Source organism: Rhynchophorus ferrugineus, unplaced genomic scaffold (genome assembly GCF_030347505.1).
Source record: "Rhynchophorus ferrugineus isolate W39M unplaced genomic scaffold, kcgeb_rfMv2 rfM1, whole genome shotgun sequence".
Lineage (NCBI taxonomy): Eukaryota > Metazoa > Arthropoda > Insecta > Coleoptera > Curculionidae > Rhynchophorus > Rhynchophorus ferrugineus.
This window is the reverse complement of record NW_027472580.1, coordinates 19000876-19026901: the sequence shown is the minus strand read 5'-3', so window position 1 is coordinate 19026901 and position 26026 is coordinate 19000876. Positions and strand designations below refer to the sequence as shown.

General features: G+C 31.1%; 4 protein-coding genes, 1 long non-coding RNA gene and 1 other non-coding gene across 7 annotated transcripts in view; 2 read left to right on the top strand and 4 right to left on the bottom strand.

Annotated features, from left to right (window-relative positions):
- Positions 1-598: 598 nt before the first annotated feature.
- LOC143204901 (uncharacterized) lies at positions 599-2132 on the bottom strand. Its single transcript, XM_076417847.1, has 4 exons — positions 1635-2132; positions 1403-1577; positions 1092-1201; positions 599-1022 (listed from the first exon to the last, which is right to left on the bottom strand). The coding sequence occupies exons 1-4, from the start codon at positions 2007-2009 to the stop codon at positions 945-947; spliced, it is 738 nt and encodes a 245-aa protein (XP_076273962.1). The 5' UTR covers positions 2010-2132; the 3' UTR covers positions 599-944.
- A 257-nt stretch (positions 2133-2389) lies between these two features.
- LOC143204892 (uncharacterized) lies at positions 2390-5909 on the bottom strand. Of its 2 annotated transcripts, none has more exons than XM_076417823.1 (4): positions 5405-5909; positions 5165-5348; positions 3001-3152; positions 2390-2945 (listed from the first exon to the last, which is right to left on the bottom strand). In XM_076417823.1, the coding sequence occupies exons 1-4, from the start codon at positions 5792-5794 to the stop codon at positions 2868-2870; spliced, it is 804 nt and encodes a 267-aa protein (XP_076273938.1). In that variant the 5' UTR covers positions 5795-5909; the 3' UTR covers positions 2390-2867. The 2 variants fall into 2 exon arrangements, with proteins under 2 accessions (XP_076273938.1, XP_076273949.1); XM_076417834.1 differs by having other exon boundaries at positions 3001-3113; positions 5405-5908.
- Positions 5910-9414: 3505 nt separating this feature from the next.
- On the bottom strand, positions 9415-14494 carry mAcon1 (Mitochondrial aconitase 1). The gene is made up of 10 exons (XM_076417671.1): positions 14139-14494; positions 13561-13788; positions 11870-12140; positions 11491-11814; positions 11274-11432; positions 11028-11216; positions 10823-10968; positions 10554-10773; positions 10181-10493; positions 9415-10129 (listed from the first exon to the last, which is right to left on the bottom strand). The coding sequence occupies exons 1-10, from the start codon at positions 14169-14171 to the stop codon at positions 9646-9648; spliced, it is 2367 nt and encodes a 788-aa protein (XP_076273786.1). The 5' UTR covers positions 14172-14494; the 3' UTR covers positions 9415-9645.
- An 852-nt stretch (positions 14495-15346) lies between these two features.
- Usp15-31 (Ubiquitin specific protease 15/31) overlaps positions 15347-26026 on the bottom strand; it is an 85574-nt gene continuing 74894 nt past the window's right edge. Inside the window, exons 6-9 of the mRNA XM_076417659.1 lie at positions 19155-19413; positions 18930-19098; positions 16988-17701; positions 15347-16286 (exon numbers count right to left, since the gene is read on the bottom strand). Coding sequence (XP_076273774.1) covers positions 15974-16286; positions 16988-17701; positions 18930-19098; positions 19155-19413 — 1455 coding nt within the window. The 3' untranslated portion in view covers positions 15347-15973. The remainder of the gene's footprint in view (positions 16287-16987; positions 17702-18929; positions 19099-19154; positions 19414-26026) is intronic.
- TRNAR-CCU (transfer RNA arginine (anticodon CCU)) lies at positions 22290-22362 on the top strand. The gene has a single exon. It is a non-coding gene; the product is annotated as a tRNA-Arg (tRNA).
- LOC143204935 (uncharacterized) lies at positions 23920-24458 on the top strand. Its single transcript, XR_013007704.1, has 2 exons — positions 23920-24127; positions 24243-24458. It is a non-coding gene; the product is annotated as an uncharacterized LOC143204935 (long non-coding RNA).

The window sequence follows — 26026 nt, the reverse complement described above, 5'->3', positions numbered from 1 at the left end:
TTTTGGTACATTTATGTTGACTACAACTTTGTTTTACAAGCTTTGTGTTAACAAGTCCAACTGTTTCTTCAAAGTAATAAAAACACATGTTCAGGTTTAAGCTTAATTACATTTAAGTTTAATTAAAAATATATGGCATTCAATCCTCGTTAAAAACGAGTTGTTAAATCTACTCCATAAGTAACCCATATCCTCCATTGTGAAGATTATTTGAACTTATCAAAGATTTAATAGGAAAATTAATGAAATATCTCGGCGTTTTGAGAAATAATTTAAAAAATAAAACTTCGTGATGAGATGATCCTTGTCAGTTTATAGTAATGTCACATTTATTCCCTGGCAAGTTACGTAATTAAGCAGTACGTCCAAATGATAAAATCTTCCTATCAAAAAAATGTTCGCTGGTATTCCAATTTTAGTAGTGCGTATTCATCCATTCTTTAAAAAATTATACCTCTTATACTTAATACGCAGCTTGTTTCATTCCTATTCAACACCAACCTGTCCATATTTAAAAATACAGTGGCGAATAATTTTAATTATATCAGTAACACAATTATTTCTTAATCTTAATGAAAAGGTTAAAAACTAAAACAACTTTTTTAAATTTCTTTGTTGAACATAAATCTTTAATTTCCAATCATTGCTCAAGTATCACTAAATCAAGATAATTTATAGTATATCAAGACAATATATAAAAGCTGATAATTCATTTTCAAAAACATTTGGGCTGAGCATTGGGTCCTATCCAATCTGGCATGTTAATTAAGCATCTTTCGATGTCATTTGCTTAAACTATATCACATGATTTCTCTGAATAGTGCCGTCAAAACGATCTGTCAGCTTAGCAGCTGCTATTGTACAATCAACAATCTTTTCTGGTCTATACTAAACCAATATTTTCAAAATAAAACATCCTGCGTGTGGCTGTATATTTCCATAGTTTAATCACTTTGTTCAATTTTTATTTCTACTAATGGCTCTATCACTTCTCCTTGTATTAAATTTGATAATGTATCACTCTAGAAAATAATTATACATAATGCAAAATTGTATATCAAACTAATGGATTGGTGTAAATACTATATTACCTGTTCACTTTCTGATTTAGTTAGATATTCCAAGTCTCCAAAAGGCATATTTGTAATGTTATAATTTTCTGTTGCTTTCACAGGTTCAGATTCATCAAAATTATTTTGTGCTGTAAAGTGTAAAGAAGTCTAATCTAAAGAAAACTTCCAAACTCATACAATATTTTGTGAAAATCATAGAGCATTCCTTATTTGTTTATAAAAACTGTTTCATTTTTTTATTAACCATTCTATTAAGTATTAAACTTCAAATAGTTTTACACAGTTCAATATTAAAGTATTAACATAATAATATATAATTTAAAATTCACCTATTGGATTTAAACTAGGACTTTCTCTATGTCTCTTCATCTGTTTAGTAGGGTTTACATTTTCATCTGCTGCAAATCGTTTGTTACCCTTCTGTATCAAATCTTCACGTCTTACTGGTGGAGGTTCTTCTGATAAATCTGAACTCGTATTTAATAATTTTACCTGTCCAATACTCTATTCAATATAAAAACAAAATTATTAACATAATATTCTTATTTGAATGCATCTTACACATAATCCGTCAAGTTTTTGTTTCATCGATTGCTTTCTGGAACCCAAAACTTCTGTTACAATATTGCTGACACTACCTAACGAGATGCCTAGGGCTTCTGCCAAATCTCTTTCGGTTAATCGCCGATCTTCCGAAAGCATATCCTGTAATTTTGTTATGATTTCTGGAGTTGATGCACTCTTTGGACGTCCTTCACGTGGGCCGTCTTCAAGACTTATCCGACCACGTTTAAATTCGGCAACCCATCTTTCTACCGTTCTGACTGAAGGTGTTGAATCCTTATACACTTTTAACAATCGTTCATGAATTTGTTTTGGCGCTACACCTTCCAAAAACAAAAATTTTATTACTGCACGATATTCAATTTTTTCCATTATAAAAAACACTATAATACGTTTTTGGAGAGTTGAGAATATCGTGAAGCGTTCAATATGTAAATATTACAAAATAGAGAACAATATACTTATAATAATAAATATTGCAAATTGTCATGTTTTTCAAATATGAATTACATTATCGAAAGACGTCGATTATGGTCATAAATATACATGGACTATATACTGCAAATAATATTAATATTATTTTGAATTCGGCCCAGTTTGAATCAGAACTGTCATAGTTGAAAAGAAAGTTGTTTTCTTGTATGGTAATTGCATAGCATTGAATATGTCTAACTTACTAAAAATATAGATGAGAACAAAACCAAGTGTATCGCTTGTTGCATAAACACCGACATAATTGAATTAATAAAACGTATATTTAAAAAAAATGTATTACAAAAGCCATAAACAATATGAGATAAGCAATAAAGATCAACAATATAAATAATTCATTTTAAGCACATGTATATACATTATAGTATTAAAATTAAACAATACTTTTAAATTGTTCTCAGTACTGATTTGAAGCAGATTTTAGGGGACATGATTTTAAATCATATGTTACAAAACCGGTAAAACCCTAAATGGGAATACTAGTATAATTAAGTCCTACTCCCTCCATTTCCTCTACAAAATACAGTATTCTGTGATCTCCTCCGATCCACTCAATTATGAGTTATTCCAGCAATATTAAACATGATCTGATTGAAGAGCATTGTCCATCAATCTGAATAATCCATCATGTTAGCAACTGATATCATACAGCTAGCAATCTTTCATAGTGTATTGGTGTCTACCAAACCAATAATTTCAAAACAAAACATTCTGAATACTCTGTTCTTCTTTCATGTTCTAATCTCTCTGTTCAATTTTTATTTCTACTAATGGCTCTATAATATGTCCTTGCATTAAATTTGGTAAGGTGTCACACTAAAAAGAATTATATATAATTATATGAATGGATTGGGGTGAAAAGTTCACTGACCTGTTCATTATCAGATTTAGTTAAATATTCCAAGTCTCCAAAAGGCATATTTGTGATGTTATAATTGTCAGTTGATTTTAGAGAAATTGATTTAGTATCATTATTTTCTGGTTCTGTAAAATCACATTTAATATGCGGAATACTGCAAAATTCTTACACATAAAATTACAAATGTTGCTCATATTATATCTGATGAAATTCTGTAGATATTAAAAAAATGAAAGGTTTCAAATTATGGTGTTTGGGTATAAAATAAAATATTACAAAATATAGGTGTAAAAAGTAAATAATATTTTTTTCTTGTTTATTATTATAAACATCTTAAGAATATAATTTTTCAAGTGCAAGCAACACATATATTAAATGACTTTAACTTGATAAGCAACTATATTGAAAAGGATGTATTAAAACAGTTCTTGACTGTAACAAACATCTAAAAGTATCGTGAATCATAAACACAGAAGGAAATTGTATCTCTTGTGGGCTGAAATATAACATGTCAATTGAAAAGTCCCCGGCCTGACAAATAGATGGCGCCTACTAGATGTGTGTATAAATTTGACAGATGTCGGATCATTAATTTGTGAATTATAGCATTTTGAGTGAAGCAACTTTTGTTATTGAGAAAAAAAGTGGTATGCTAAGTTTAGACGTGGTGAAATGAGCACCGAAGGCGGTGACTGCAGTGGACGCCCAAAAGAGGTTGTTATCGACGAAAACATTAAAAAAATACACAAAATGATTTTGAATGACCGTAACTTGAAATTGAATGAAATAGCAGACACTCTAAAGATATCAACTGAACGTGTACATCATATCACTCACGAATATTTGGGTATGAGAAAGCTCTGTGCAAAGTGGGTGCCGCGCGAGCTCACTTTTGACCAAAAACAACGAAGAGTTGATGATTCGGAACACGGCTCTATCATTTCACTCCTAAGTTCAATCGACAGTGTGGACAAAGTGTGGAAAAACGCAATAGTTGACTGCCAAGGTTATGGCGTCTGTATTTTGGGATGCGCCTGGAATAATTTTCATTAACAACTACCTTGAAAAATGAAGGACAATCAACAGCGGCTATTACATAGCGTTATTGGACCGCTTGAAGGACGAAATCGCCGAAAAACGGCCGCATTTGAAGAAAAAGAAAGTGCTGCTTCAGCAAGAAAATGCACCGTGTCAAAAATCCATTAATTGGGCTTCGAATTGCTTCCTCAATCACCGTATTCTCTAGATCTAGCACCCAGCGACTATTTCCTGTTCTCAGGTCTCAAAAGATTGCTCGCTGGGAAAAAATTTTCGTCGAATGAAGAGGTGATTGACAAAAGTGAGGCCTATTTTGAAATAAAAAAAATTGTAATACAAATCGTACTACAAAAATGGTATCGAAAAGTTGGAGGTTCGCTATAATCGTCCTTGAAGGGTATTGAAAAAAAAAACTAATTTGCCAAAAAAATGTGTTTTACTATGGTAGGCCGGGAACTTTTCAATTGACCTGTTAAGTACTTAGAGAAGCATTTTTAATTTGCTGTTTGAACTTTTATGAACTGCTAAAATGAAAATTTAAATGTGGATAGTAAATGACTATAAAAGACACAGTAAAATGTTTTTTTAGCACAACAGTGCTAATTCACATCTATCACTTTCAAAATATATTTAGATACATTTAAATTGCCATTGCCACTTGTTCCGATCTATGAATCTTTTATATAATGTTTAATCTTTTTTACTCATACATTATCATGATCATTTTCATATTTGAACTTTAGCTAAATAGTGTTTTCCTGATAATTGTTTTAGAGTTTATCTAGGCATTCTTAATACAACGTCAAATATTTCTAACCATCAATAACTTCATATTAGTATTGGAAAATTTGACAAGTTCTAGTAACTTTCCATTATGACAATTTTCTTCCACCAATATATCTCTTAATTTTGATCAGCCCAACATTGAAAAGATGAAATTGAGAAAAATAAAAGCCAGGCAGTTTTAATCTGCATGTTGCTAAGTTTTTTGTTTTCTTGTAATTGATTCAGAGTATTTTAAAATTAGTATGATTATTGAAATAGAAATCTTTTAACTTCCTGTATTGATTATTTCTGATTCTGTATCATATAACTATTCTGTATATGTCAACATTGAAACATAAAATTTATTATTTACCTGTATGATTTACACTTGGACATTCTGTTGATCTCTTAATTAATAGTATTCTGGAGCTGTCACTTTCATTGTATGTTAAATGTTTATTAAGAGTGGATAATGGTATCAAATCTTCACGTCTTATTGGTGGAGGTTCTTCTAATAAATCCAAATTTGGATTAACTATTTCTACCTGTCCAATACTCTATCCAACAAAAAATGAAATGATTAAAGAAACATTTGTATTTCAACATATCTTACGTATAAACTGTCCTGCTCTAATTTGTCAGCCCACTGGTGAGTCTTCTTAATATGATGCTTTAGGTTATCATGTCTCGAAAAAGCCTTAACGCAATGTGGGCACAGAAATGGTCGGTTTCCATTATGAAACCGTTGATATCTTAATAAATGAGCTCTTTTGTTACGCTCGTGGTACTTTCGCGGTTGGCCAGGGCGTTCTTTATCAGCTGTATCGAAATCACCTTTTTTAAATCGCCGAAACCAATATTCACATGTTTTTATCGAGGGGGTATATTCTCCATAAGCTTCCAACAACTCTCGATAACTTCCTGCGGCACTTTTCCTTGAATTAAACAAAAAAAGTAAAATTTCCCGGAAATGGCGTTTTGTCGGAATAAACATTGACATCATATACAAGATACAGCGTTGATTTAAATTTTAAATATATTGAAATCTAAATTAATTCGACATTTTCAAAGTCGAGAAAGATTTATTGTTTACATCAGTGTCGTTGAATTATGAACGATATAATCGTAATATATCGATTATACTCTAACATTTAATTCAATGACACCAGAACAAAACAATTATGCCGTAGACGTTAGAAAGGAAACTGTGAATGTGATTCCAAGAAATAACAAAATAAAATGGTAGTTTATTCTACAAATTAAATTTTAACATTAAAACAATTTGATTATAATTTCATTAATTTTATTAGAATTACATATATGCAACACGAAATACAATCTGCATTGTAAAATAATAATATAATAAAATAATAAAATTGTGTAAACTATACAGATAAATTGCGTTTTCTCACGCTTTGGAGCGGGTTCATCGTGTGCAGTCCACTCGGATGATTGTCGATTGGACTTCGGAATGAAATGATAGAGCCATGTTTCATCCATTGACACATATCGACGCAAAAACTCGGGTTTATTATGCTGGATGATCTTCAAACACTGCTCTGAATTATCAACTCAACCCATTTTGCGCGGCACCCATTTTGCACAGAGCTTTCTCATACCCAAATATTCGTGAATGATATGATGTGCACGTTCAGTTGATATCTTTAGAGTATTAGCATTAAATTTCAATTTACGGTCATTCAAAATCATTTTATGGATTTTTTAAATGTTTTAGTCGGTAACAATATTTTTTGGGCGTCCACTGCGGTCACCGTCTTCGGTGCGCTTACTTAGCATACCAATCCTTTATGGTTAATTTTGCTGGGTCAGTGTCCGGAAACTCGGCATCAAGCCAAGTTGTTGCTTCAACTGTATTTTTTCCATTCAAAAAGCAAAAATATTTTATAAACACGCGAAATTCTTTTTTATCATTTTTTTGCGATAACAAAAGTTGCTTTACTTAAAATTCTATAATTCACAAACTAATCTTTTGAAGGTTAGGGCTAACTAAAAAACATATGTATTTAATTTTTGTAGCGCCATCTATGTATCAGGCCGGGGACTTTTCAATTGACTTGGCATATATATCCAATCCTTGAACAAAATTGATGTTGTTGTTCAAAGTATGTATGAAAATCTAAATTGATAATAGGCCTTAAAAGGTTCACACTGATAAATGGGGTGAATATTGCAAGTTTATCCAAAGTTGTTTAGAATTAACTTTTTTCCCAATGGTATTACACCAAAAATTATTTTACCCATTCGATAATATTTTGATATTAGGGAGTAACTGCGATTAGAATAGCTTTATTCAATAAGGGTGAATGTAATGAAAAGAGCTATATATGAGGTACTTTTTTATTTGGATGGGCTTTGTATATCATCATGTGAGGAATATATTAGTACTTCCATGTGTTTTGATTAGCGATATCTAAATAATATCGCTAAAATGCGATGTATCAATATAAATAACTATTAAACACCTAACTTAACTATTAAATTAGATGGTTTTGATATTTCCTAATCTAACCTTTCCTATTTTTGAATTATTTCATAATATAACAGACATCAGTATAGTATATACTATATATATATATATATATATATATATATATATATATATATGAATATATATATATATATATATATATATATATATATATATATATATATATATATATATATATATATGTCGCCGTGCCGGGTATATGGTAGGATCAGCAAGGTGTAGTGTATTAATACCTGCTAAAACTGGATTAAAATGTTACTGCAGATCTCCACTGAGGTCAGTTGAACGACGTATTATTTCAAAATGACCAACAATGTGAGTGACAGACGCAAAGTCATTCTCTTACCACCAACGCTGGAATCGAATGGGCTCAAAGTTCTGCTACACCCAACATACTCCACTTCCCAGACATAATCCCTTCTGACTGACCTCATTTGTTTAGATCAATGCGGCATGGTTTAACTAACATAAGTTTTGAAATACTGAGCAAGTGCGAAAATGTCTATGATTTTATTTGCTACCGCACCAACATTGTTCTTTTGAAATTATATCGCCACGTTAGCAGAAAGATGAGAAAAAGTTGTAAGAAATTATGGAAAATATTTTCATTAATATTTGGCGACCCAATTCTAAATAAATATTTTTTCAAAGTGATCAGAATACGTGCAAGCATTTAATGCACCGCGTCGTTATAAAATAATTTTTTAGTCAAAATTGGATTCCCAATCAGTAATAATAACAAAAAACAGGTTGGAAACATGACCACCACAGGTTGTTAACATAAACAACTACATATTATCTATTATGGCTATATGTTGCACCTAAAAACATACTTTAATATATTTGTAAAACATTGTTCTTTCCAATTGAGAGTTACGTTTCTACAGACCAACCTAGTTTATTACTTCTTCAACATATCTACTTTTGTCCACTATCGCTATTAGATCCACAAAGCATAGAGAAAATCTACAGCGCTTAGAACCAATTATGGCATGTGATCGAATATCTGAGGCTGACGCTGACCTTCCTATATTCACAACTTCAAACCGCAAAAGGTTCCTGGAATTGATGATATTTCACTTGGATTACTGAAAGAGGTACCACAAAAAATAATCATCATGTTGATATATTCATAGCCTGTTTGATACTGAAGCATATACCGGAATGTCTTAAGGTGGCTTAAATAATTATGCATAAAAAATCTGACATTTTGAAAACCAGATGAGTAAATTGCTACCAAGGAATATTATTAGCTGCTGCAGTCATATCTTTTCATGAGAAAATTTAGTGTCGTATGAGGGGCATACTCAATGCTTAAACCTATTTCGGCTGAAGTTCCGCAGGATAGTGTCATGGTAACACTCTGCTACTAGGTACCTGCTCTATACTACTGAAATCTCAACAACAAAAGAAACGGTACTTGGAACATTTACCGACGACACATTATTATGACAAAAGCGAAAAGCTCTCTGCCTAACGCTGTAGAAAAAGTATAAGTGGCAGTCAACAAGATCTGGAAATGGACTAGCTTCACATCCATGTTAATATTGCGTTGCGGCGAAATTACAAAAACATAATCATATAACTTGACGGATGTCCGATTCCTCTAGCAGAAGCTAAATACCTCGGCATCCATGTTGAAGGTAAATTAAATTGAAAATCCCATGTTAAATAAAAAGCAGAGCAGATCAGACTCAAAATCAGGCAACTGCACTGGTTAGACCAAAGACACTCTTAACTTGACCTAAAATCAAAGAGACTGGTTTATCAGTCAATCATAAAACCAAATGGAACCAATGGGGTGGCACTAAAATATCAAACCAGTTACTAATCCAACACTAATAACATAAAGTTCTATAATTACATACCATTGCTTATCTATACTTAACGGAGGAAGAGCTGTACGATGACCTCAAATGCATTATTTAGGTGATTCAAGATTTGTCTTAAAACATAAAATAAGACTGCTAAATCATAGCAACGTGAGAACAATAAAACTACTGAACAAAACGTAGGAAATCAGAAGATTGAAGCGAAATTGTATAGTGTATTAGTATTACTCCTAAGATTGTACAAAGCATATCTAATGTAAGATTACAAAATTAATACATCCATCATTTTTATGGTATTTTATTGTCGTTAAAAATTCAAAACAATTAAAATACAACAATTATGTACACAATATGGATCACTTGATGCGACTGCAATTATTATAAAGAATTATGTTACAATTGGACACTACAAAATTACCAGTTTGATCACTGAACGCGTTTCTTTTGAAGAAAAAATCATCTTTACTTCATTATCATTTTCCTAATGCCTAGTTTCAATTAAAAAATATCGATTCACTTAGCTAGTTCCTTCATTCTGTTAAGGGCGCTTCCGGCTTTAAACCAACTGATTTGTAAGTCGTTGAGTGTGTGGTTCAGCGTGATCTTGTCGACCTTACCGTCGGCATGTTTAATTTCACATTCTACGGGTTTACCTGGCGCTAAACTAGCTAAATTCTTTAAACTGATCTTATCGGTGGGTTGAATCTTATCATAGTCACTAGGATTCGCAAAAGTGAGGGGCAACAATCCTTGTTTTTTAAGATTGGTTTCGTGGATACGAGCGAACGATTTGACAATAATTGCGCGTCCACCTAAATGACGGGGTTCTAAAGCTGCGTGTTCTCTGGATGAACCTTCTCCGTAGTTCTCGTCTCCAACGGCCACCCATTTCACTCCTTTTGATTTGTAGTAACGAGCTACATCAGGTACTGCTCCCCATTCTCCAGTAAGTTGGTTTTTAATCTTATTCATTTCATTGTTTTCAAAGTTGGTGGCACTAAATAGAGGTCAAATTAGATTTGCAAAGAATATAACCTTTGAAACTTACCCAATAAACATGTTATTGGAGATATTATCTAAGTGTCCACGATATTTCAACCAGGGACCAGCGGCGGAAATGTGATCGGTGGTACATTTTCCTTTAACTTTGATCAATACGGTCATGTCATCAAGATCTTTGCCATTCCATTTATCGAAGGGTTCGAGAAGTTGTAATCTCTGAGACTTTGGGTCGACCTTCACATTTACACCGCTACCATCGGCCACAGGGGCTTGATAGGTGTCCTGGCCGGGATCGAAACCTTTGGCTGGAAGTTCATCACCAAAAGGCGATGAAAGTTTGAATTTCTTGCCATCAGATCCTGAAATTTTTATAACATTTATTGGAACTCTCTTAAGAATATAATAATGAAATAAATTACCAGTTAATTCATCAGTGACTGGATTGAAATCCAAGGTTCCAGCAATACTTAGAGCAGTGACCAATTCAGGGGATGTAACAAAAGCGTGGGTGGCGGGGTTGGCATCATTTCTTCCAGTGAAATTACGGTTGTATGAGGTAACGATGGTATTCTTCTCACCTTTCTTAACATCCTTACGATCCCATTGCCCGATACAAGGACCGCAAGCATTGGCTAAAACCTAACAGAAATATATTAACAAGGAATGGTTCAGGATATGTCGTTCTTACAGTGCCTCCGAATTCAGTCAAAGTCTGGGAGATACCGTCTCTTTCGATGGTAGCTCGAATTTGTTCAGATCCAGGTGTGACGTTAAAAGGAATTTTCGATTTGATTCCATGTTTCATAGCTTCTTTGGCAATACTAGCGCACCTTCCTATATGTACAAACATGTTATTGAATAACCATTTACTCTAATTACACAGTGTTACTTACCCATATCTTCATAAGAACTGTTTGTGCAAGAACCAATAAGACCAACCTTGATCTCCAATGGCCAACCATTCTTTTTGGCGTTTTCACCCAACTTACTGATTGGGCTAGCTAAATCTGGAGTAAATGGTCCGTTGATATGAGGTTCCAATGTATCTAAGTTGATTTCGATGATTTGATCATATGGGGCATCTGAAAATAAAACCGTATTTGATATATCTCTGCTGTATATACTCAGATCTTATATACCTTTATCTCCATTAAGCAAGACAGTCTCAACTTTATCGGCTTCTTGTGCGATAGATTCACGTTTGGTAGCTTTCAGGTAATCTCTCATTCTTCTGTTGTACGGGAAAACTGAGGTAGTTGCTCCAATTTCAGCGCCCATATTACAGATTGTAGCCATACCTATGATTCATTCAGTCCTCAGCTTAGTTATTATTTATAGTTTATGTATAATAGTTACCAGTGCAGGAAATTGATTCAACACCGGGGCCGTAGTACTCCACAATAGCTCCGGTACCGCCTTTAACAGTTAAAATATCGGCGACCTTTAAAATAATATCTTTGGGTGAAGTCCAGCCAGAAAGTTTTCCAGTAAGATGGACACCAATGACCTTTGGGCACTTCAATTCCCATGGAATGTTTGCCATAACGTCAACAGCGTCAGCACCACCAACACCAATACATAAACCTCCCAAGCCACCACCGTTAGGAGTGTGGGAATCTGTACCGATCATCAACAGTCCCGGGAAGGCATAGTTCTCCAAGATAATTTGATGGATGATACCTGAAAATCAATACAATATTTTATTTCAGAAATCAATCGGTATCACGTGACCAACCAGATCCTGGTTTCCAGAAACCAACTCCGTACTTGTTTCCGGCAGTGCTTAAGAAATCATATACCTCCTTGTTTAGGTCTTTGGCTCTGGCTAAATCTTTGACACCGCCAACTTGAGCTTCGATCAAATGGTCGCAATGGATGGTGCTGGGTACTGCAACTTTCTTTAAACCAGAGGAGATAAATTGGAGCATGGCCATTTGAGCCGTGGCATCTTGCATAGCTACTCTGTCAGGGCGGAGACGTAGGTAGGATTTGCCTCTTTCAATATCCTATTAATCAATTATATAAATTAGATCTAGTCTGTTAATGGTTAAGATACTAGTATTTATTTCTTTATTAAATATATCTTTAATGATACATATAAAATTTTAACAACTTTGACTGTCTTGGACTATTATTAATTAGAATACAAATATTATTACTGATAATTTAAAGCGTATTTGATGATTTAGTAATACATGTGTAAAAAGCACATTTAAACAAAAATGGGTTTTGATAAGGATGTGATAACATAACTAGGTTAACAATAATTAAAATTATTCAAATTCAAAATAGGTTTAATCTTATATCCATAATTAGTTATTTAATTATTAAAAAATTCAAATTATGGTAAGAGAATATAACATTAAGAATGGCGGTCCGGTTGAACTATAAAATGATAATTATTAGATTATTACAGGGTATAATTAAATTATTTGAAGTACCTAGAGGTATCATTAATAAATTATTTCATTCACTTAATATAAAGATAAGTATTAAATCCATATAGTACTAATAATTCAAACATTCCTGTTGCCAGAAGCACTTTTTATGATCGTTATAACAGATAATTATCTTAATTGATATTACATAAATTTGATATATTTATGACTATGAAAACATATGAAACTTTAAACATAACTGCCGAAAATAGTAGAAACCTCAAATACAGGCAAACATATCTACAGAAACTGTTTTAAATAGAAATAAAAATCATTTGTATGTTTTGTATTTAAGAGATAAATCCATATATTAGCATTCAATGCATTGAATTATAATTGTTACACTCATTCAAGGATTACTTCATTTGCTAGATATTTAAATTTTATCATTGTCAAATAATAAACATATTTGAAGAAAATTATAGTAATTACAAAATATCCCTTAAAGTAAAACTGTAGATTATTTAGATATCTAATCAGCTGTGTAGGCTCTAAAAATAAAATGATAATCCTTAAAAATACAATTGAGCTTGTTTTTAATTCGAAAACCTTTATTTCAGTTAATAAATCAGAAAATCATGGCAAATTTTCAAAAATACTATGACTTGGCATATTCAAGTTACACTTGTGTTTTTATTTGTAACAAAACTCAAGGCAAAGTAATAAAGTGTTTATGAAATACTTCTCTCCTACATAGAGATAAGTTTGAATTAAGATTATTTAGAATGTTCATATCCTGAGTCCAAATGTTAATAAAAACATTGCAGTTTCAATATAAATAAACAATTTCATTCTTTGATATCTCCAAAAAGTAGTAAACAAATAAAAACGATGCCAAAATCAAAGTTCAGGGCATGTTTTTCCTAAAAGGTTAAAGTGTTTACCATCTCGGTGCTTTGAAATTTATCTCTAAATTGAAAAGCAAACAAATATTAATTAAGGTGCGTATTATTGCTTTTCCTTAATTTTCAATTTTAAACTAATTTACCTGTGTATCTGGCTGATCCAAATGGGAATACAAAACTTTTTCGGATAATGTTAAAGGCCTGTTAAGCCTTTTCTTGACAACTTCTAAATTTTTTGCAAGTTTACTATAGGGCAAAGGGTCAGTATCAAATTTGGACATTGCAGTTTTAGCTGCAGCAGCTGCCAATGGAGAAATGTGAAAGCATCTTGCCTGAACATCTTGAAGGGCCACAGTACTCGCTTTTCCTCCCTAAATATAAAAAATGAATAAAAATTTTCATAACCTACAAAATTTATATAATATTTTTTTATATACAGAAAGATAAGCAATATCTAAGGAAAAAGTATACATTTCAATAAAATATAAATGATATTTACGGAGTGTATTTATTAACAATATGAACAATAATGTTCAGCATCAAATGATATGATCTAATCCCAAATTAAATACATTAATAATTATATATAAATGGAAATATGGACCTTTGTTATGTAACTTTTTCGGGATAAAAGCTTCCTCGTGATTTTAAAGTACAACCGATGATTGGTTGTGTTATAAAATTGATTTAAAAAACATACTAAATACTTATTAATACTTACATGGCGATGCAAAACTCGCATACAGTACGCCATGGTAAAGAAAAACGATAATTTTATCGATATTACTAAAAATAAAACGAAGAAGACGAGTTGTTTTCAGACCCGCTACTGCTACGTAACCTGCGATTTTCTGACTTTTCTGCTGAATTGGATCGCTAGTTCTACTGTGCACCTGCGCGCTTCTCATTTAAATATCAAACTAAATATTCGAAAATGGTGGAGAATTCCGCTGTCATTTAAATGTTAACCAATGACGACTTTGAGATATGCACCTTGTTTATATAAATAATCTTTCTAACATCATATAATTAAATATTTAGAAATATTGAGTCCTCCTGCTAACGTCACTAAAGTGCGAAAGGATAATTAATGACGCACCAATCAGCTGTTTCTATTGTGTTTATATTAAGATGACTCTACACGTTGGGTGTTGTCACACTGAATTTTAAAAATTTAATTCAAATTGTCATTTAAAAAGAATTTAAATGACGACAACTTGATTGAAGTGTCTTTAATAATTTCAATTTATATCTTCTTATTTATATTACTATTATTTAAAAATCGCACAATATGGTTTTTAAATATAAAGCACAGAAAAATGCCCAATTTAGTGGCAATTGTCATAAATGATTATTATTCGCTAGATAAACGTAAATACTCAAGAGAAAATAAATTTCAATGTGGATCATAATACAAAACAAAAGACATTAAATTATTATTTGGTTGAGCATTAAGAGAACAAATATGAGGAATATTTTCGAATATATGAATTATTTAGCTTAGTAGAGATTTTCGGCTACTTTATAATGTATTTAAAAAAATTCAAAGCTATTGTCAAAACAAAATCACTTTAATTTCATCTGTGCGGGTTGTTCTGAAATGTGATAGCGAGAGCAAAAAAGGGATGAAAATAATCCAACGGAAGAACGGCTTATTTATATGAATTGTTTCCTGAATGTAGATTATTTGAATAATTTTTTGACATGATTATGCTAAGGTAAGAGAGTTTTAAACATAAAATCACCACTCACCCAATTATCAAATTTATTTTTAAGCCTCCATTTTCATTACTTCATAATTTTCAACAGGAATACTCATTCTCCACATTGTTTACATAACTTTTGTGATTCTGGCGTGAAAATGATGATAAACTGATGTTTCTTCAAAGAACAACAAAAGAAAGCTTTGACATATAAATGAATACACTGTTTTAATATATTATATTTATTTGGTGATGTAACAGAACAATAATTAATAAATATATAAGGCACCAGTTTTACATGTTACAATACTAATATACTAAAAAGTACAAATGTCATAGAAAATACACATCAATATTATGGTCTTAGATTATGACAGTTATTGATCGTCTTTGCATAATAAACGACATTGTGGTTGACAGGCACTAAATATTTAAATCGCAAATCTTACTGTCTACATTTATGTTATGATTACTGTAACAACAAACTACTGTAACATATAAAACAAACAAAAAAAATCAGTATCAGAGATTAGATACGGTTTTTGCAACTTTATAGTATAATTGCGCTGTACACTTTATCACGTTAAAAGACTTTTAGGCTTTCTTTATATAGAAAATAATAAACTTTACACACATAAATTAAACTGAATAAAACAAAAAAAAACGCCTCATAAAATTTTACAAACAAAACTATTTCGTTATATATATATAAATTATCCTTAAACCCAGTAGAGACCGATTTTAACATATATGCGATCGGTTTGTGATTAAAAGCTTCAAGAAAAAAAATGTTAAAAAATGACAATAACATTAGAATCTATGTACAGAAAAAATACACAAACATAAAGAAATGTTATACTGAATCTAGAGATGGATGACTCTTTTTTACAGGTTGTGGTGACATCCAGTTCAGTTGTGTCCTGGATATATTTCTCCCCTGATCTGAATGCCGGTGGATGGCTGCTGTAGTGGTATATATATCTGGTTTATCGTTCTTTCCAAGATTTACTTGCTCTGATTGAACTCCCTCTGTTCTTAGATTACTCAGTACTGGAGATGTTTTTGGCGACATTGGATTCTCATCGACGTTTCCAGTAGAAGTAGAATTTATGTAAATACTAGTTGTAAAGACTGGACGCTTAGACGGAGAAATTTCTGAAGAAGACCTGCAACATTTTTGTTTTTGTATATATTTTGCAAACAACTCTAACGATTTCGATTGAAATCTAGGATCTAGGAAATTTTTTATGAAAAATTAAATAGACAAACTAATACGTGTTTCAGAAATTGTTCACGTTAGATATTAAAATATATCTGTTTCAAGAAACTTGATGTTAAATTTTACGTGTAATTTACTTACTCGGCGGTGGCGCCATAGATAGGTAAGGAGTTAATACTAGACATGAAAATTAAAGTATCTAACACATGGGCTGAAAAGTCCCAGCCACTAACATTTCAATACCACCATTTTAAAACGATTTATCTTTTGTCTCAAAATTGGCCTGGTCACCAGTTGCTTGAAGGTTGGTACTAAGAAAGCAGTGGATGAATAAAACCAGCGCCATCTATGTGTTGGGCCCGGGACTTTTCAGCCCATGTGTTACTTGAAATGAATTTGTTGGAAGATAAAGTCTTGATAGATCAACTTTTAGACAGAAACAACTAAAAAACACAATATTTTCCATGGAACAGATTCATTTTCGAAATCGTCTTAGTGATCGATTATGATTATATATATATATATATATATATATATATATATATATATATATATATATATATATATATATATATACAATAATTGCTTGTTTAAAAGTATAAGATATTACTAAAAATGTGGTTGTGGCCATTTTACAAGATTAATTACCTGTTCAAGTTGAGGCTTAATGTAGGCGAATTTCGAGTATTTTCTGATACTTTAATCTCTAACGATTTCCTGCTACTGTACAACGTGTTCTGGCTATTTCTTAACGCCACAACTTCGTCAACCTTGCCTTCCTTCTTGGTGTCCTCTTTGTCGGTATTTTTAACATCGTCTTTAATCGAAACAGTCTTTTCTGGTTGTTTGCACAACTTTGGCGGCGTGAATTTTGGCATCCTGGACACCCAGTGATCGTTTCCCGATCCTACTGAGCTAGTACTCGCTGCTGAACTATTATTCGAGCCATTCCTTCGCTGATAGAATAGAATATACGCGCTATTGTTGACGAGAAGCGGGGTTACATCGTTCACATCTTTGTTTAAGTTCACCACTTTTGCGTCGTCATATAAGTACCAGTTTTGGTCATATGGGTTTTTGCAAGCGGCTGTGTAATGACCTGTTTCTAGGTCAGTACCGTGATGATAACACACCGCATATAGATCATACATATTATCATTGCTGTTAGATTGTTTTCTCGTCCGTTTCCACGACGACCATCCGTTACTTATAGAAATGATATTATCGTTGTCGTTAATACCATTAGTTGTCACACTGCTCGTGTTGCGTTTATTGGCTAGATGGGGTGACATATCGAAGCCATAAACAGGAAAATCAACCATTGTCGTAAGCTTTGTGGAGTTGCCACCTCGAATAGAATGCCTAAAATATAATGATAATATTAAAACAAGTTTAGTACACTTCTGACTATTAAACAATTAATGACTATAATAAATTTATGGCCTGATAATAGACCCAAAATGTCAGTGAATTTAGTATTGGAATTTGATAATTATTAGTGCGATACGACAACAGGCATATGGAATATTTTGGATCCGTTTTTATAATAAATTGTTTATTCAAATGATTAATTATATTAATTGATAGGCCAATTATAGTTTACCAGTTCCTACTCTAATTTGGACTTGCACGAAGAAAATATCAAAGAACTCAAGAAACCTTTTCTGATTTTAAAGAGGATCAACCACATATATTGAGTGATCTTCTTCCGAAGTCTTGGGTTATCACAGTGGAATGCAGAATGAAATATCCTGCAGAATTATGTTAGGATGTTTGAAGCACAGACAACATAAACGGGATATGCTACCTTTTTGAGAAAAAAAAGAGCTGATAGATGTTTTCTTTGTCGTAATTGTTTTTTTTAACCCAAAGTTAATATGAATTGACTTATAAATTAAAGGAAATGGATTCCTATGGATTAACCAACAGAGATTTAGCAGACGATAATGTGAGCAATAGTTTGAGAGAATTTTAAGAAATTTCTCTGCATAATTATTGAACATGTCTTAACAACGCAGCAAAAATATATTCGACTATAATTATATAATTGCCGTGATTAAATATATTTGCTATGTTGTGTCACTATGGCTGAGTCTGCTATTTATGTCATGTATAAAAACAACAGGTTAAGGAGTGGTGTAAATCCTGCTCTGAACCAAACTTCAAATTGACACGTGACAAAACAATAATCCACATAGTTACTGTAGCCTTTTGCGCCATATTAATATTAATTTTTGAGAAAAGACTTGGTTTACAGAAAATTCATTTTTGTTTCATCAAGACCACTCAACCTGCAACAGGAATTATTCGATTCATCCACGTTATTCGTTATATTTAGGAATAGAATCCACTAATTAAAAGATTACTTGAACAAAGATGAACGAAACAATAAATCTTACTGAACACCCTGGTATAGAGATGAAGTAGTTATATTTAAGTATTTATTGTATTTATTACACATAACAGAAATATGGGATATATTAGTTAGATACTATATCTAGGGGCAATTCATTAGTTGACCAAATCTGAATTATAGTATTTCGATATATAATTATGAGTTATTTAATAATAGATAACTATCGAAACTTACTGTCTGAATCTCTTAAAATGTACAATCAGGATATCAGGTAAAGACCACATATCCAGAGTTTTTACGACAGGTTGATACTGCTGACAGTGCGGACATCTCCAGGCATCTGATAATGTTTCCGCTCCTGTGTAATCTCTCAGGCATTCTTCTAAAGTTAATGGAGCCCCGCCTGAAAATACATTAACGAATTAATACCACATTATTACGAGAGGAAGATGTGTTTACCTTGCAGTGCTTGCGATCTCAACATCTTAACACTGGCGTGTTCTTCAACGAGGTCGGTTTCGTCTGCTATGATTGATTTTTTGGCACTTTCTGACCACTCTAACACAAGTTTAAGATGTGCTGGACCGCTATCCTCACTGCACAAGGCCAATGCCTGATCAACGGCTTCCATAAAAAGTGGATGTTCCAGATCGGGTTCTAAGTAACATGGGGGTTCCGTCTCATTCCATGCCGGATCTGATATTCGCATCTTAAATATCTAAAAGAAAATAATGAGTTAATATTTTATGTTTAGCATGTGTTTAAAAATAGTTGATAAAAATGATTTTTGACTAGATAAAGAAATATTTTTTAGAGATTTTTTAAGTTTCGTTTTTTTCCAAACGCTGTTATTAAAGTGTTATTTTTAGTAAAAACAAGGTCAAGTAGATATGTAACTTTGGATTTGCAAGTCAGAAATGGACCACAGGAACTTTTATAATTATAATGAAAACTGTTAAATAAATAATGTGTTTGCGATAAGGATTGACAAACATAAGAAATTAAAATTAATGCTTGTGTATACATTTTTAAGGATGCTTTTGAGGGGCTTCGTGAAACACTAGATAATTATTTTTACTGCAATTTGGCTTGTATATATATTAAGTTAACCTAAATGTTAAAAAATAAAAACAAAGTTACAAAGTGATCTATGATTGGAACCAGAACTCTAGTTTTGTTAATGCATGTTGTATGCACGGAATTCTAGCATTATCTGGTGAAATTAAATTCGATGCCCGCGGGCGACGTCATTCGCAGATTCGTTTAATTTTGACATTTTCTCAAACTTATCAATATATTATCATTTTAGATCAGATTATAACAAGCTTTATAATAATTGATATAATACATAACAAATTTATTTAAAAAAATACGATTCCTCCGATGTGTATACAGATATACAAAATAATATATATACTGTTAAATATAAACATTTGTTAAAATGTTATTCTACTGTTCCAGTTATCAGGCTTTATTTATATTTATTTCCATGCCTTATTATTATATTTACTAAATATATAAACGGGGTTATTTTACACTAAATTGATAAGTTTTGTAAATGATGAATCATGTATGAATGTTGTATCAATGAATGATTTATGTGAAGTATTTTATAATCAATTATCTATATAGATATTGTTATAAATATTTTCAATACATAAAAATTGTTACCGTTACATTACTATTAATTTTAAATAAGATGGATGGGTGTTTACTAGTCCTATAATTATATTTTGTTTATAAACGAATAATTCATTCTATATATATATTCTATAACATTATATTCCTTTGAGTTAAACTATAGACAACTTAACATACACGACGTCTTTTAAACCACTAACAATATATATGACTTCATAAATTAAATCGTAAATTTCTATCAATTAAATCAATATACCATTATCATAAAATATCAAAATTTATTAAATGTCTTATATAGTTATGAAATGAAAATTTGAGAGTTATATGAAAATTATTTAAATATGGATACATAAAAATTAATGACGGTACGCAACTTAAGATACACGTTAGTCAGCCAAGTATAGTTATTTAGAAAATATTTTACTCTACGACAGAGCACATATCCCCTTTATTCCTTAAAATGGGAGCACTCTTTCATCAAAGGTGATGCGGATAAAAGCCTCTATAAATCTGAAGCGACAATAATTCCGAGATGTAGTCATAAATCTTTGAACAGATGCCGTCTGATATTCGTAAGGGCGTCGACTTGGCCCTTTCAGCATCAGCTGTCTCACCTTCTTCTACGTGTTCAGCGGGGGTTTGCGCGCGATTCTATTATTATTATTATTCAAACCAGGGGCGGTTTCCTTAGGGTGGAGCCGGAAATAAAGAAACCGACCGAAGTGAACCAAAGTTGAATATACCTGGTGACTACCCCGCTTTGTTAGTAAAACGTATTTTTATTAAGCTGACAATTTCCAAACAATAAAAAATACTGAAACTACAAATTTAACACTTTTATATTGCGTATGTGACTATTTGTACGGTTATTTTTATTTTAATATTAAACCAATTACGATAGTTAGTTTAATATAACCAATATTTATAATTGTAATAATATTAGGTAAAGAAGATAATTTCTTTAGTGTTTAAACAAAGTAATTTGGTTTGAAGCTAATTATAATTTAAATATTAGGTCATTACAAAATTATATTTATAATAGGAAGATTTTTGCATTTTCTTATCATTTCGAAAATATTTAATGGATATTGTGTGCTGATGGATGTTATTGTTTTTTCCAAAATAGTTAATTCCTATAATTCTTAACGTCACAAATTTAAAACAATTACGCATTCACAGTTACAATTATAAATATGTTAATTGAAACTAAAAATCAAGTGGCCCTTGACCAAAGTTTAATCGATAACTTATTTCGAACCCCTCATCCAATATACCTTTTTTGACAGAAACCATGAGGAAAAACAATTAAAAGAATAATTTGAAAGTTAATTTGAAATAACTGTTAGGATCTCAAATTCTCCAAAATGTAAAAAATATTAATTTTGAAAATATAAAGCGAATAACTCCTTCTTAATATTTACTCAATACCTTATTATTTACTAGAACTTCTGACAGACTTTGTTGTAGTAGGAATATTGTAGGACTGCTTAGAGAACAGACATAAAACTATTTATAATATTTAAAGTAATATTTTATGGGGACGTTTATGTGTGATTATATTTTGTACTGTCAATATAGCTTGTGCAAATACGTTATTCGATTTTTGATGACGTTTTAATGAAATAAATATTAACCCTATCAAAACATAATTAAAACCAATCTTTCAGAAAATGGTGAAGGTAACATGGAAAATAAATGCTCCATATGTAAAATATATTATATATAATTTTTGGATTTTTCACTTCATTCCTCTATAAGATTTAATTAAATTAAATCATCTTCTTAAAAAGGCATTTGCATTTTTCGCTTTATGTATTCATGATTATTAATAATATGTTATATTGTAATTAATAAATATATAAAAATAGTAAATTTAAATTAAAGTTATATTACAAAATATAAATTATTAAAGAATAGTTCCAGTAGATACAACTTATAACATTTTGTTCTCAAGCCCCTGTGGCCTAATGGATAAGGCATCTGCCTCCTAAGCAGGGGATTGTGGGTTCGAGTCCCACCAGGGGTACTTCACTTTTTTCAACTTTTACGACATTTACTAATACATAAAATTCAGGTGTCAGTATTTAAACTTGGAATAAATTAACTAGTATGTACGTTTATTTTTAAATAGAATATTCATAAATGTTTTAATAATCAAAATGCAAATCATTGAACTATTTAAAGAACAATGTTATTAATGTGTAATATATATTAATGGATATATTAATACTGTTAATTAATTTTAAGGGATTTAAAGTTATATTCTGCAATTATTAGGTGTTGGAATTAATTTATATCCTAGGAATAGCGGAATGTTGTGCATTTTTCGCTGCTACTTCAAACAACCAATTCCCAGTAAAACATCTGTTATTGCTCGCCCTTTTCAATATATCTTATTTGAATAAGAATAAATGTATTATACATTACGCCTAATAAAATATATCGCATGTTATGCCGATAGTGTTTATATTTTTCCAATATTCACATATTTTGCTTTCGCTGAGTAACTGTATCAAATGTTGACTGAATTTAATAACCGGTTTTAAAATAGCCCTGTGGATTCGGATTTTAAAGAACTTTATGATGATCAGTATTTATCCAATGCTCGGGAAAGGCCTACTGGGTTGTATATTCATAACTCACAATAGTGGCTAATTCTAGATGATCCCAGCCAGCATTTGGTAAACTTCGGTAATTTACGCTTGATTTTACGGCTACCTCATGGGTGGTGTGGAAAAGAGTTTATCGTACATTTTTAGTTTGTTATCGCTATTGTTACATATTGTTTTATTTTCTCTTTTTTTTCTTTCAAAATAATTTAAAAATTAAAAATGTCTATAAAAAGTTATTCATATTACATTTATTATATTATAAAAGATGGAAATTATACTAAAAATGTTTTAATGGGTTTTTCAAATTTTAGGTTGGTTTGTGAATTCGAAATAACTTTATTCTATTTATAGTCTATCCAATTTTTTTTGTATATACGTCACTAAGATGTTTAATGTATTGTCTGTCGTAATTTGTAGACTCGTTTTAGAATCAGAAAATATTTTCCTTCTCATTTTATTGTAATTAAAAAGAGAGACAATGCCAAAGTCGTCCGGTTGTCGAACGTATGTAAAATTCTTCAAAACAACAGTGATAAGAGGTTATAAACTGACAAACTTTATTTTAATGATTTGGTCGTTTTGATGAATTTCAAAACGCTGCTTATGATTACTCTGATTGAACATTCCGAAAGCAGACAGAACAGATTGCGTCTCTAATAAGTTACTTTGAACAGAAACGAGATAATGGAAGCCCCCTCTTGTCAGTAAAATTCGTTAGAGAGGTAAGCATATTTACTGTTAAATATTAATTTGCTGCGATTTTTATTGAAAATATTTTTAGCGTGTTGCAGCTGCACTGAATATTAGTATGGACACGGTCACTGAAATATCTCAAAAAATGAAAATATAATCTTGAATTCACTGAAAAAGAAAACGTCCACATACGAAGCGGGTGACGAATCAAGATCAGCTTGATGTTAGCCCTATCAGAGATTAAATATATGAAATATATAAAAACAGTGAGTAGTTTCTTCAAAACTGTTAATCTGACAAGTATCGAAGATCTATTGAGATTGGTCTAATGGATCTTCCAGACATTGCTCAAGAAAAATCAAAGAATATAATTTTTAAAAGCATATAATAAAATGAAGGAAGACTTATTTTTATTTATGTATTTAGATGAGACATGGATGTTTCAGAATGGGACCAGTATACCCAAAGGTCACTCAAGGGAAGATGGTAATAAAAATAGTGTTATTACAACAAAAGTTGATGGAAAAAGGCAAACGTTGGAATAACAATTGATTACGTTTTATTAGTCATATTATTATTATTTATTAATAATTCATTGCAGATATATTGTACATTGTGCTGGAAACAGGAATGGTTACCTTTAATAACAACTTCGGTTTGGACGAATTCGATCAGACACATTGAAAAAGAAATTGATAAATTATGGAATTGTGAACAAATGTTAGATAGATCGAAAAACAGCTTAGTTATTCACTTTAATAAAACTTTCTGAATATGAGGGTGATAAGAGTGGAAACAAGGAAAGGTGAGTATGTAATTAATATATGATAACTGTAGGAAATGTTATTATAGAGTGTAAAAGATTTATATGCACAGGTATGTGTAATTGCTCAGAGTATACATGAGCAATTTATTAAAATGTTCCAGGACAGAAAGAATAGTAACTGTTTTGCAAATATGGCAAATGAATTAAGGAGAATGCAGTGATTAAATCTAGTTTTATCACGAAAGATGTAAACAGGTATTAACACAGCACACGAAGGAGAAATACAATTATATCAAAATGTCTTTAAAAGGAAACACTGTACCGAAGTAAAAGATGATGTACAATTGTTAATTAAGTGAATTAGGCCTCCTAGGATATTTAGGATTAGGGGATACAGCGCAACAATCGCGCATAGAACTCTAACTCATAGGTGGCATGGAAAAAAGTTCAATGCAAATAAAATCAAACACAACCCTAACCTACAAACTATTATAACTCTGTACTTAATTGTAGTTTTAAGACCTTCGATAATATAAGCATTCGATCTACTATAATGTTAAAATAAAGTATATTTGAAAACAGTAATTTTGTTTAATTATTTTATTTCGATTAGAATTTTGTTATATTTTCAAACCAAACTGAACTAAAAGTCAGAGTTGATACGGTAACATTGCGGCGTTTTGACGTCACAAATTTCGATGACGTATGTTCAAAACTTCTTTGGATAGACTATATATTCTATAGAAATCTGGATTAGCAACACGAGGTACATTTTCATCTTGTTTCAAAATTTCCATATATTCTCCAGCATTTAACCAATGTGTGTTTCGTTTAAACTTAGAAAAATATATTGTTGAAGTCAGTGTTTAAAATGTTAGCACGTAGTTAATTTTTATGAAGTTAGCAGTTAGCGTTTTAAAAAGATTTTCTACCTCTTGTTTCAAGTGATGATTAATCTAAATAATGTTTCTTAAGCAATTGATATTTATTAATAATGAAAGTACACAAGATATAAATTTTTACATAAATATAATATAATAAAATATATTCTTATATAAATATATATATATATATATATATATATATATATATATAAATTAATATCACACTTCTTGGTTGTTCATTGTAATCAGCATTTTTTCAGTGGTATTCGACAGATCAGAAAAGACTGTTTCTGCCAAATAGGCTCTTAACGGAATGTACTGCTTTAGCACACAGTCTACACACGCTTCTACGATACATTGAATTCGAGCTGTTGAGATAATTTTGTGAAACTCCAATTGAAAGAATTTTTGAAACTTTTTAAATTTCAGTGTGACTTCTATTGAAGTGAAATATCAAATCAACATAAAATTCTTCGCTGATTGAAGAATTCCTCACAAGTTGGCAACGCTGCATGGATTAGTGTTAAATCCGTGATATAGTGATTAATGTAATCGATATGAATAAATTCACTTTGAAAGCTAATTTTAAATGTGTTTCTTTTTGGTTTAATTAAAGTTCAATAGAACTATAGAGAATGTTAGCCATTTGCAAATCAGCAGTTATTAAAACATAAACGATAAGTTGCGTTTGAAAAAAGGCGGTAATATATTCCTTTTACATAGAGTATTGTACAA

Excerpts from the sequence above, each read along its gene's own strand:
- LOC143204901 (XM_076417847.1), bottom strand. The coding sequence starts at position 2,009 with ATGGAAAAAATTGAATATCGTGCAGTAATAAAATTTTTGTTTTTGGAA. Across the intron at positions 1,578-1,634 it reads AAAAACTTGACGGATTATGT|AGTATTGGACAGGTAAAATT; the intron begins GTAAGATGCATT and ends TATATTGAATAG. Across the intron at positions 1,023-1,091 it reads CTAAATCAGAAAGTGAACAG|AGTGATACATTATCAAATTT; the intron begins GTAATATAGTAT and ends ATTATTTTCTAG.
- LOC143204892 (XM_076417823.1), bottom strand. The coding sequence starts at position 5,794 with ATGATGTCAATGTTTATTCCGACAAAACGCCATTTCCGGGAAATTTTA. Across the intron at positions 5,349-5,404 it reads TAGAGCAGGACAGTTTATAC|AGTATTGGACAGGTAGAAAT; the intron begins GTAAGATATGTT and ends TTTGTTGGATAG. Across the intron at positions 3,153-5,164 it reads TCCAAGTGTAAATCATACAG|AATTTTGCAGTATTCCGCAT; the intron begins GTAAATAATAAA and ends TTTATGTGTAAG.
- mAcon1 (XM_076417671.1), bottom strand. The coding sequence starts at position 14,171 with ATGGCGTACTGTATGCGAGTTTTGCATCGCCAT. Across the intron at positions 13,789-14,138 it reads TGCGAGTTTTGCATCGCCAT|GGAGGAAAAGCGAGTACTGT; the intron begins GTAAGTATTAAT and ends TTTTATATTTAG. Across the intron at positions 10,774-10,822 it reads TGACTGAATTCGGAGGCACT|GTTTTAGCCAATGCTTGCGG; the intron begins GTAAGAACGACA and ends TATTTCTGTTAG.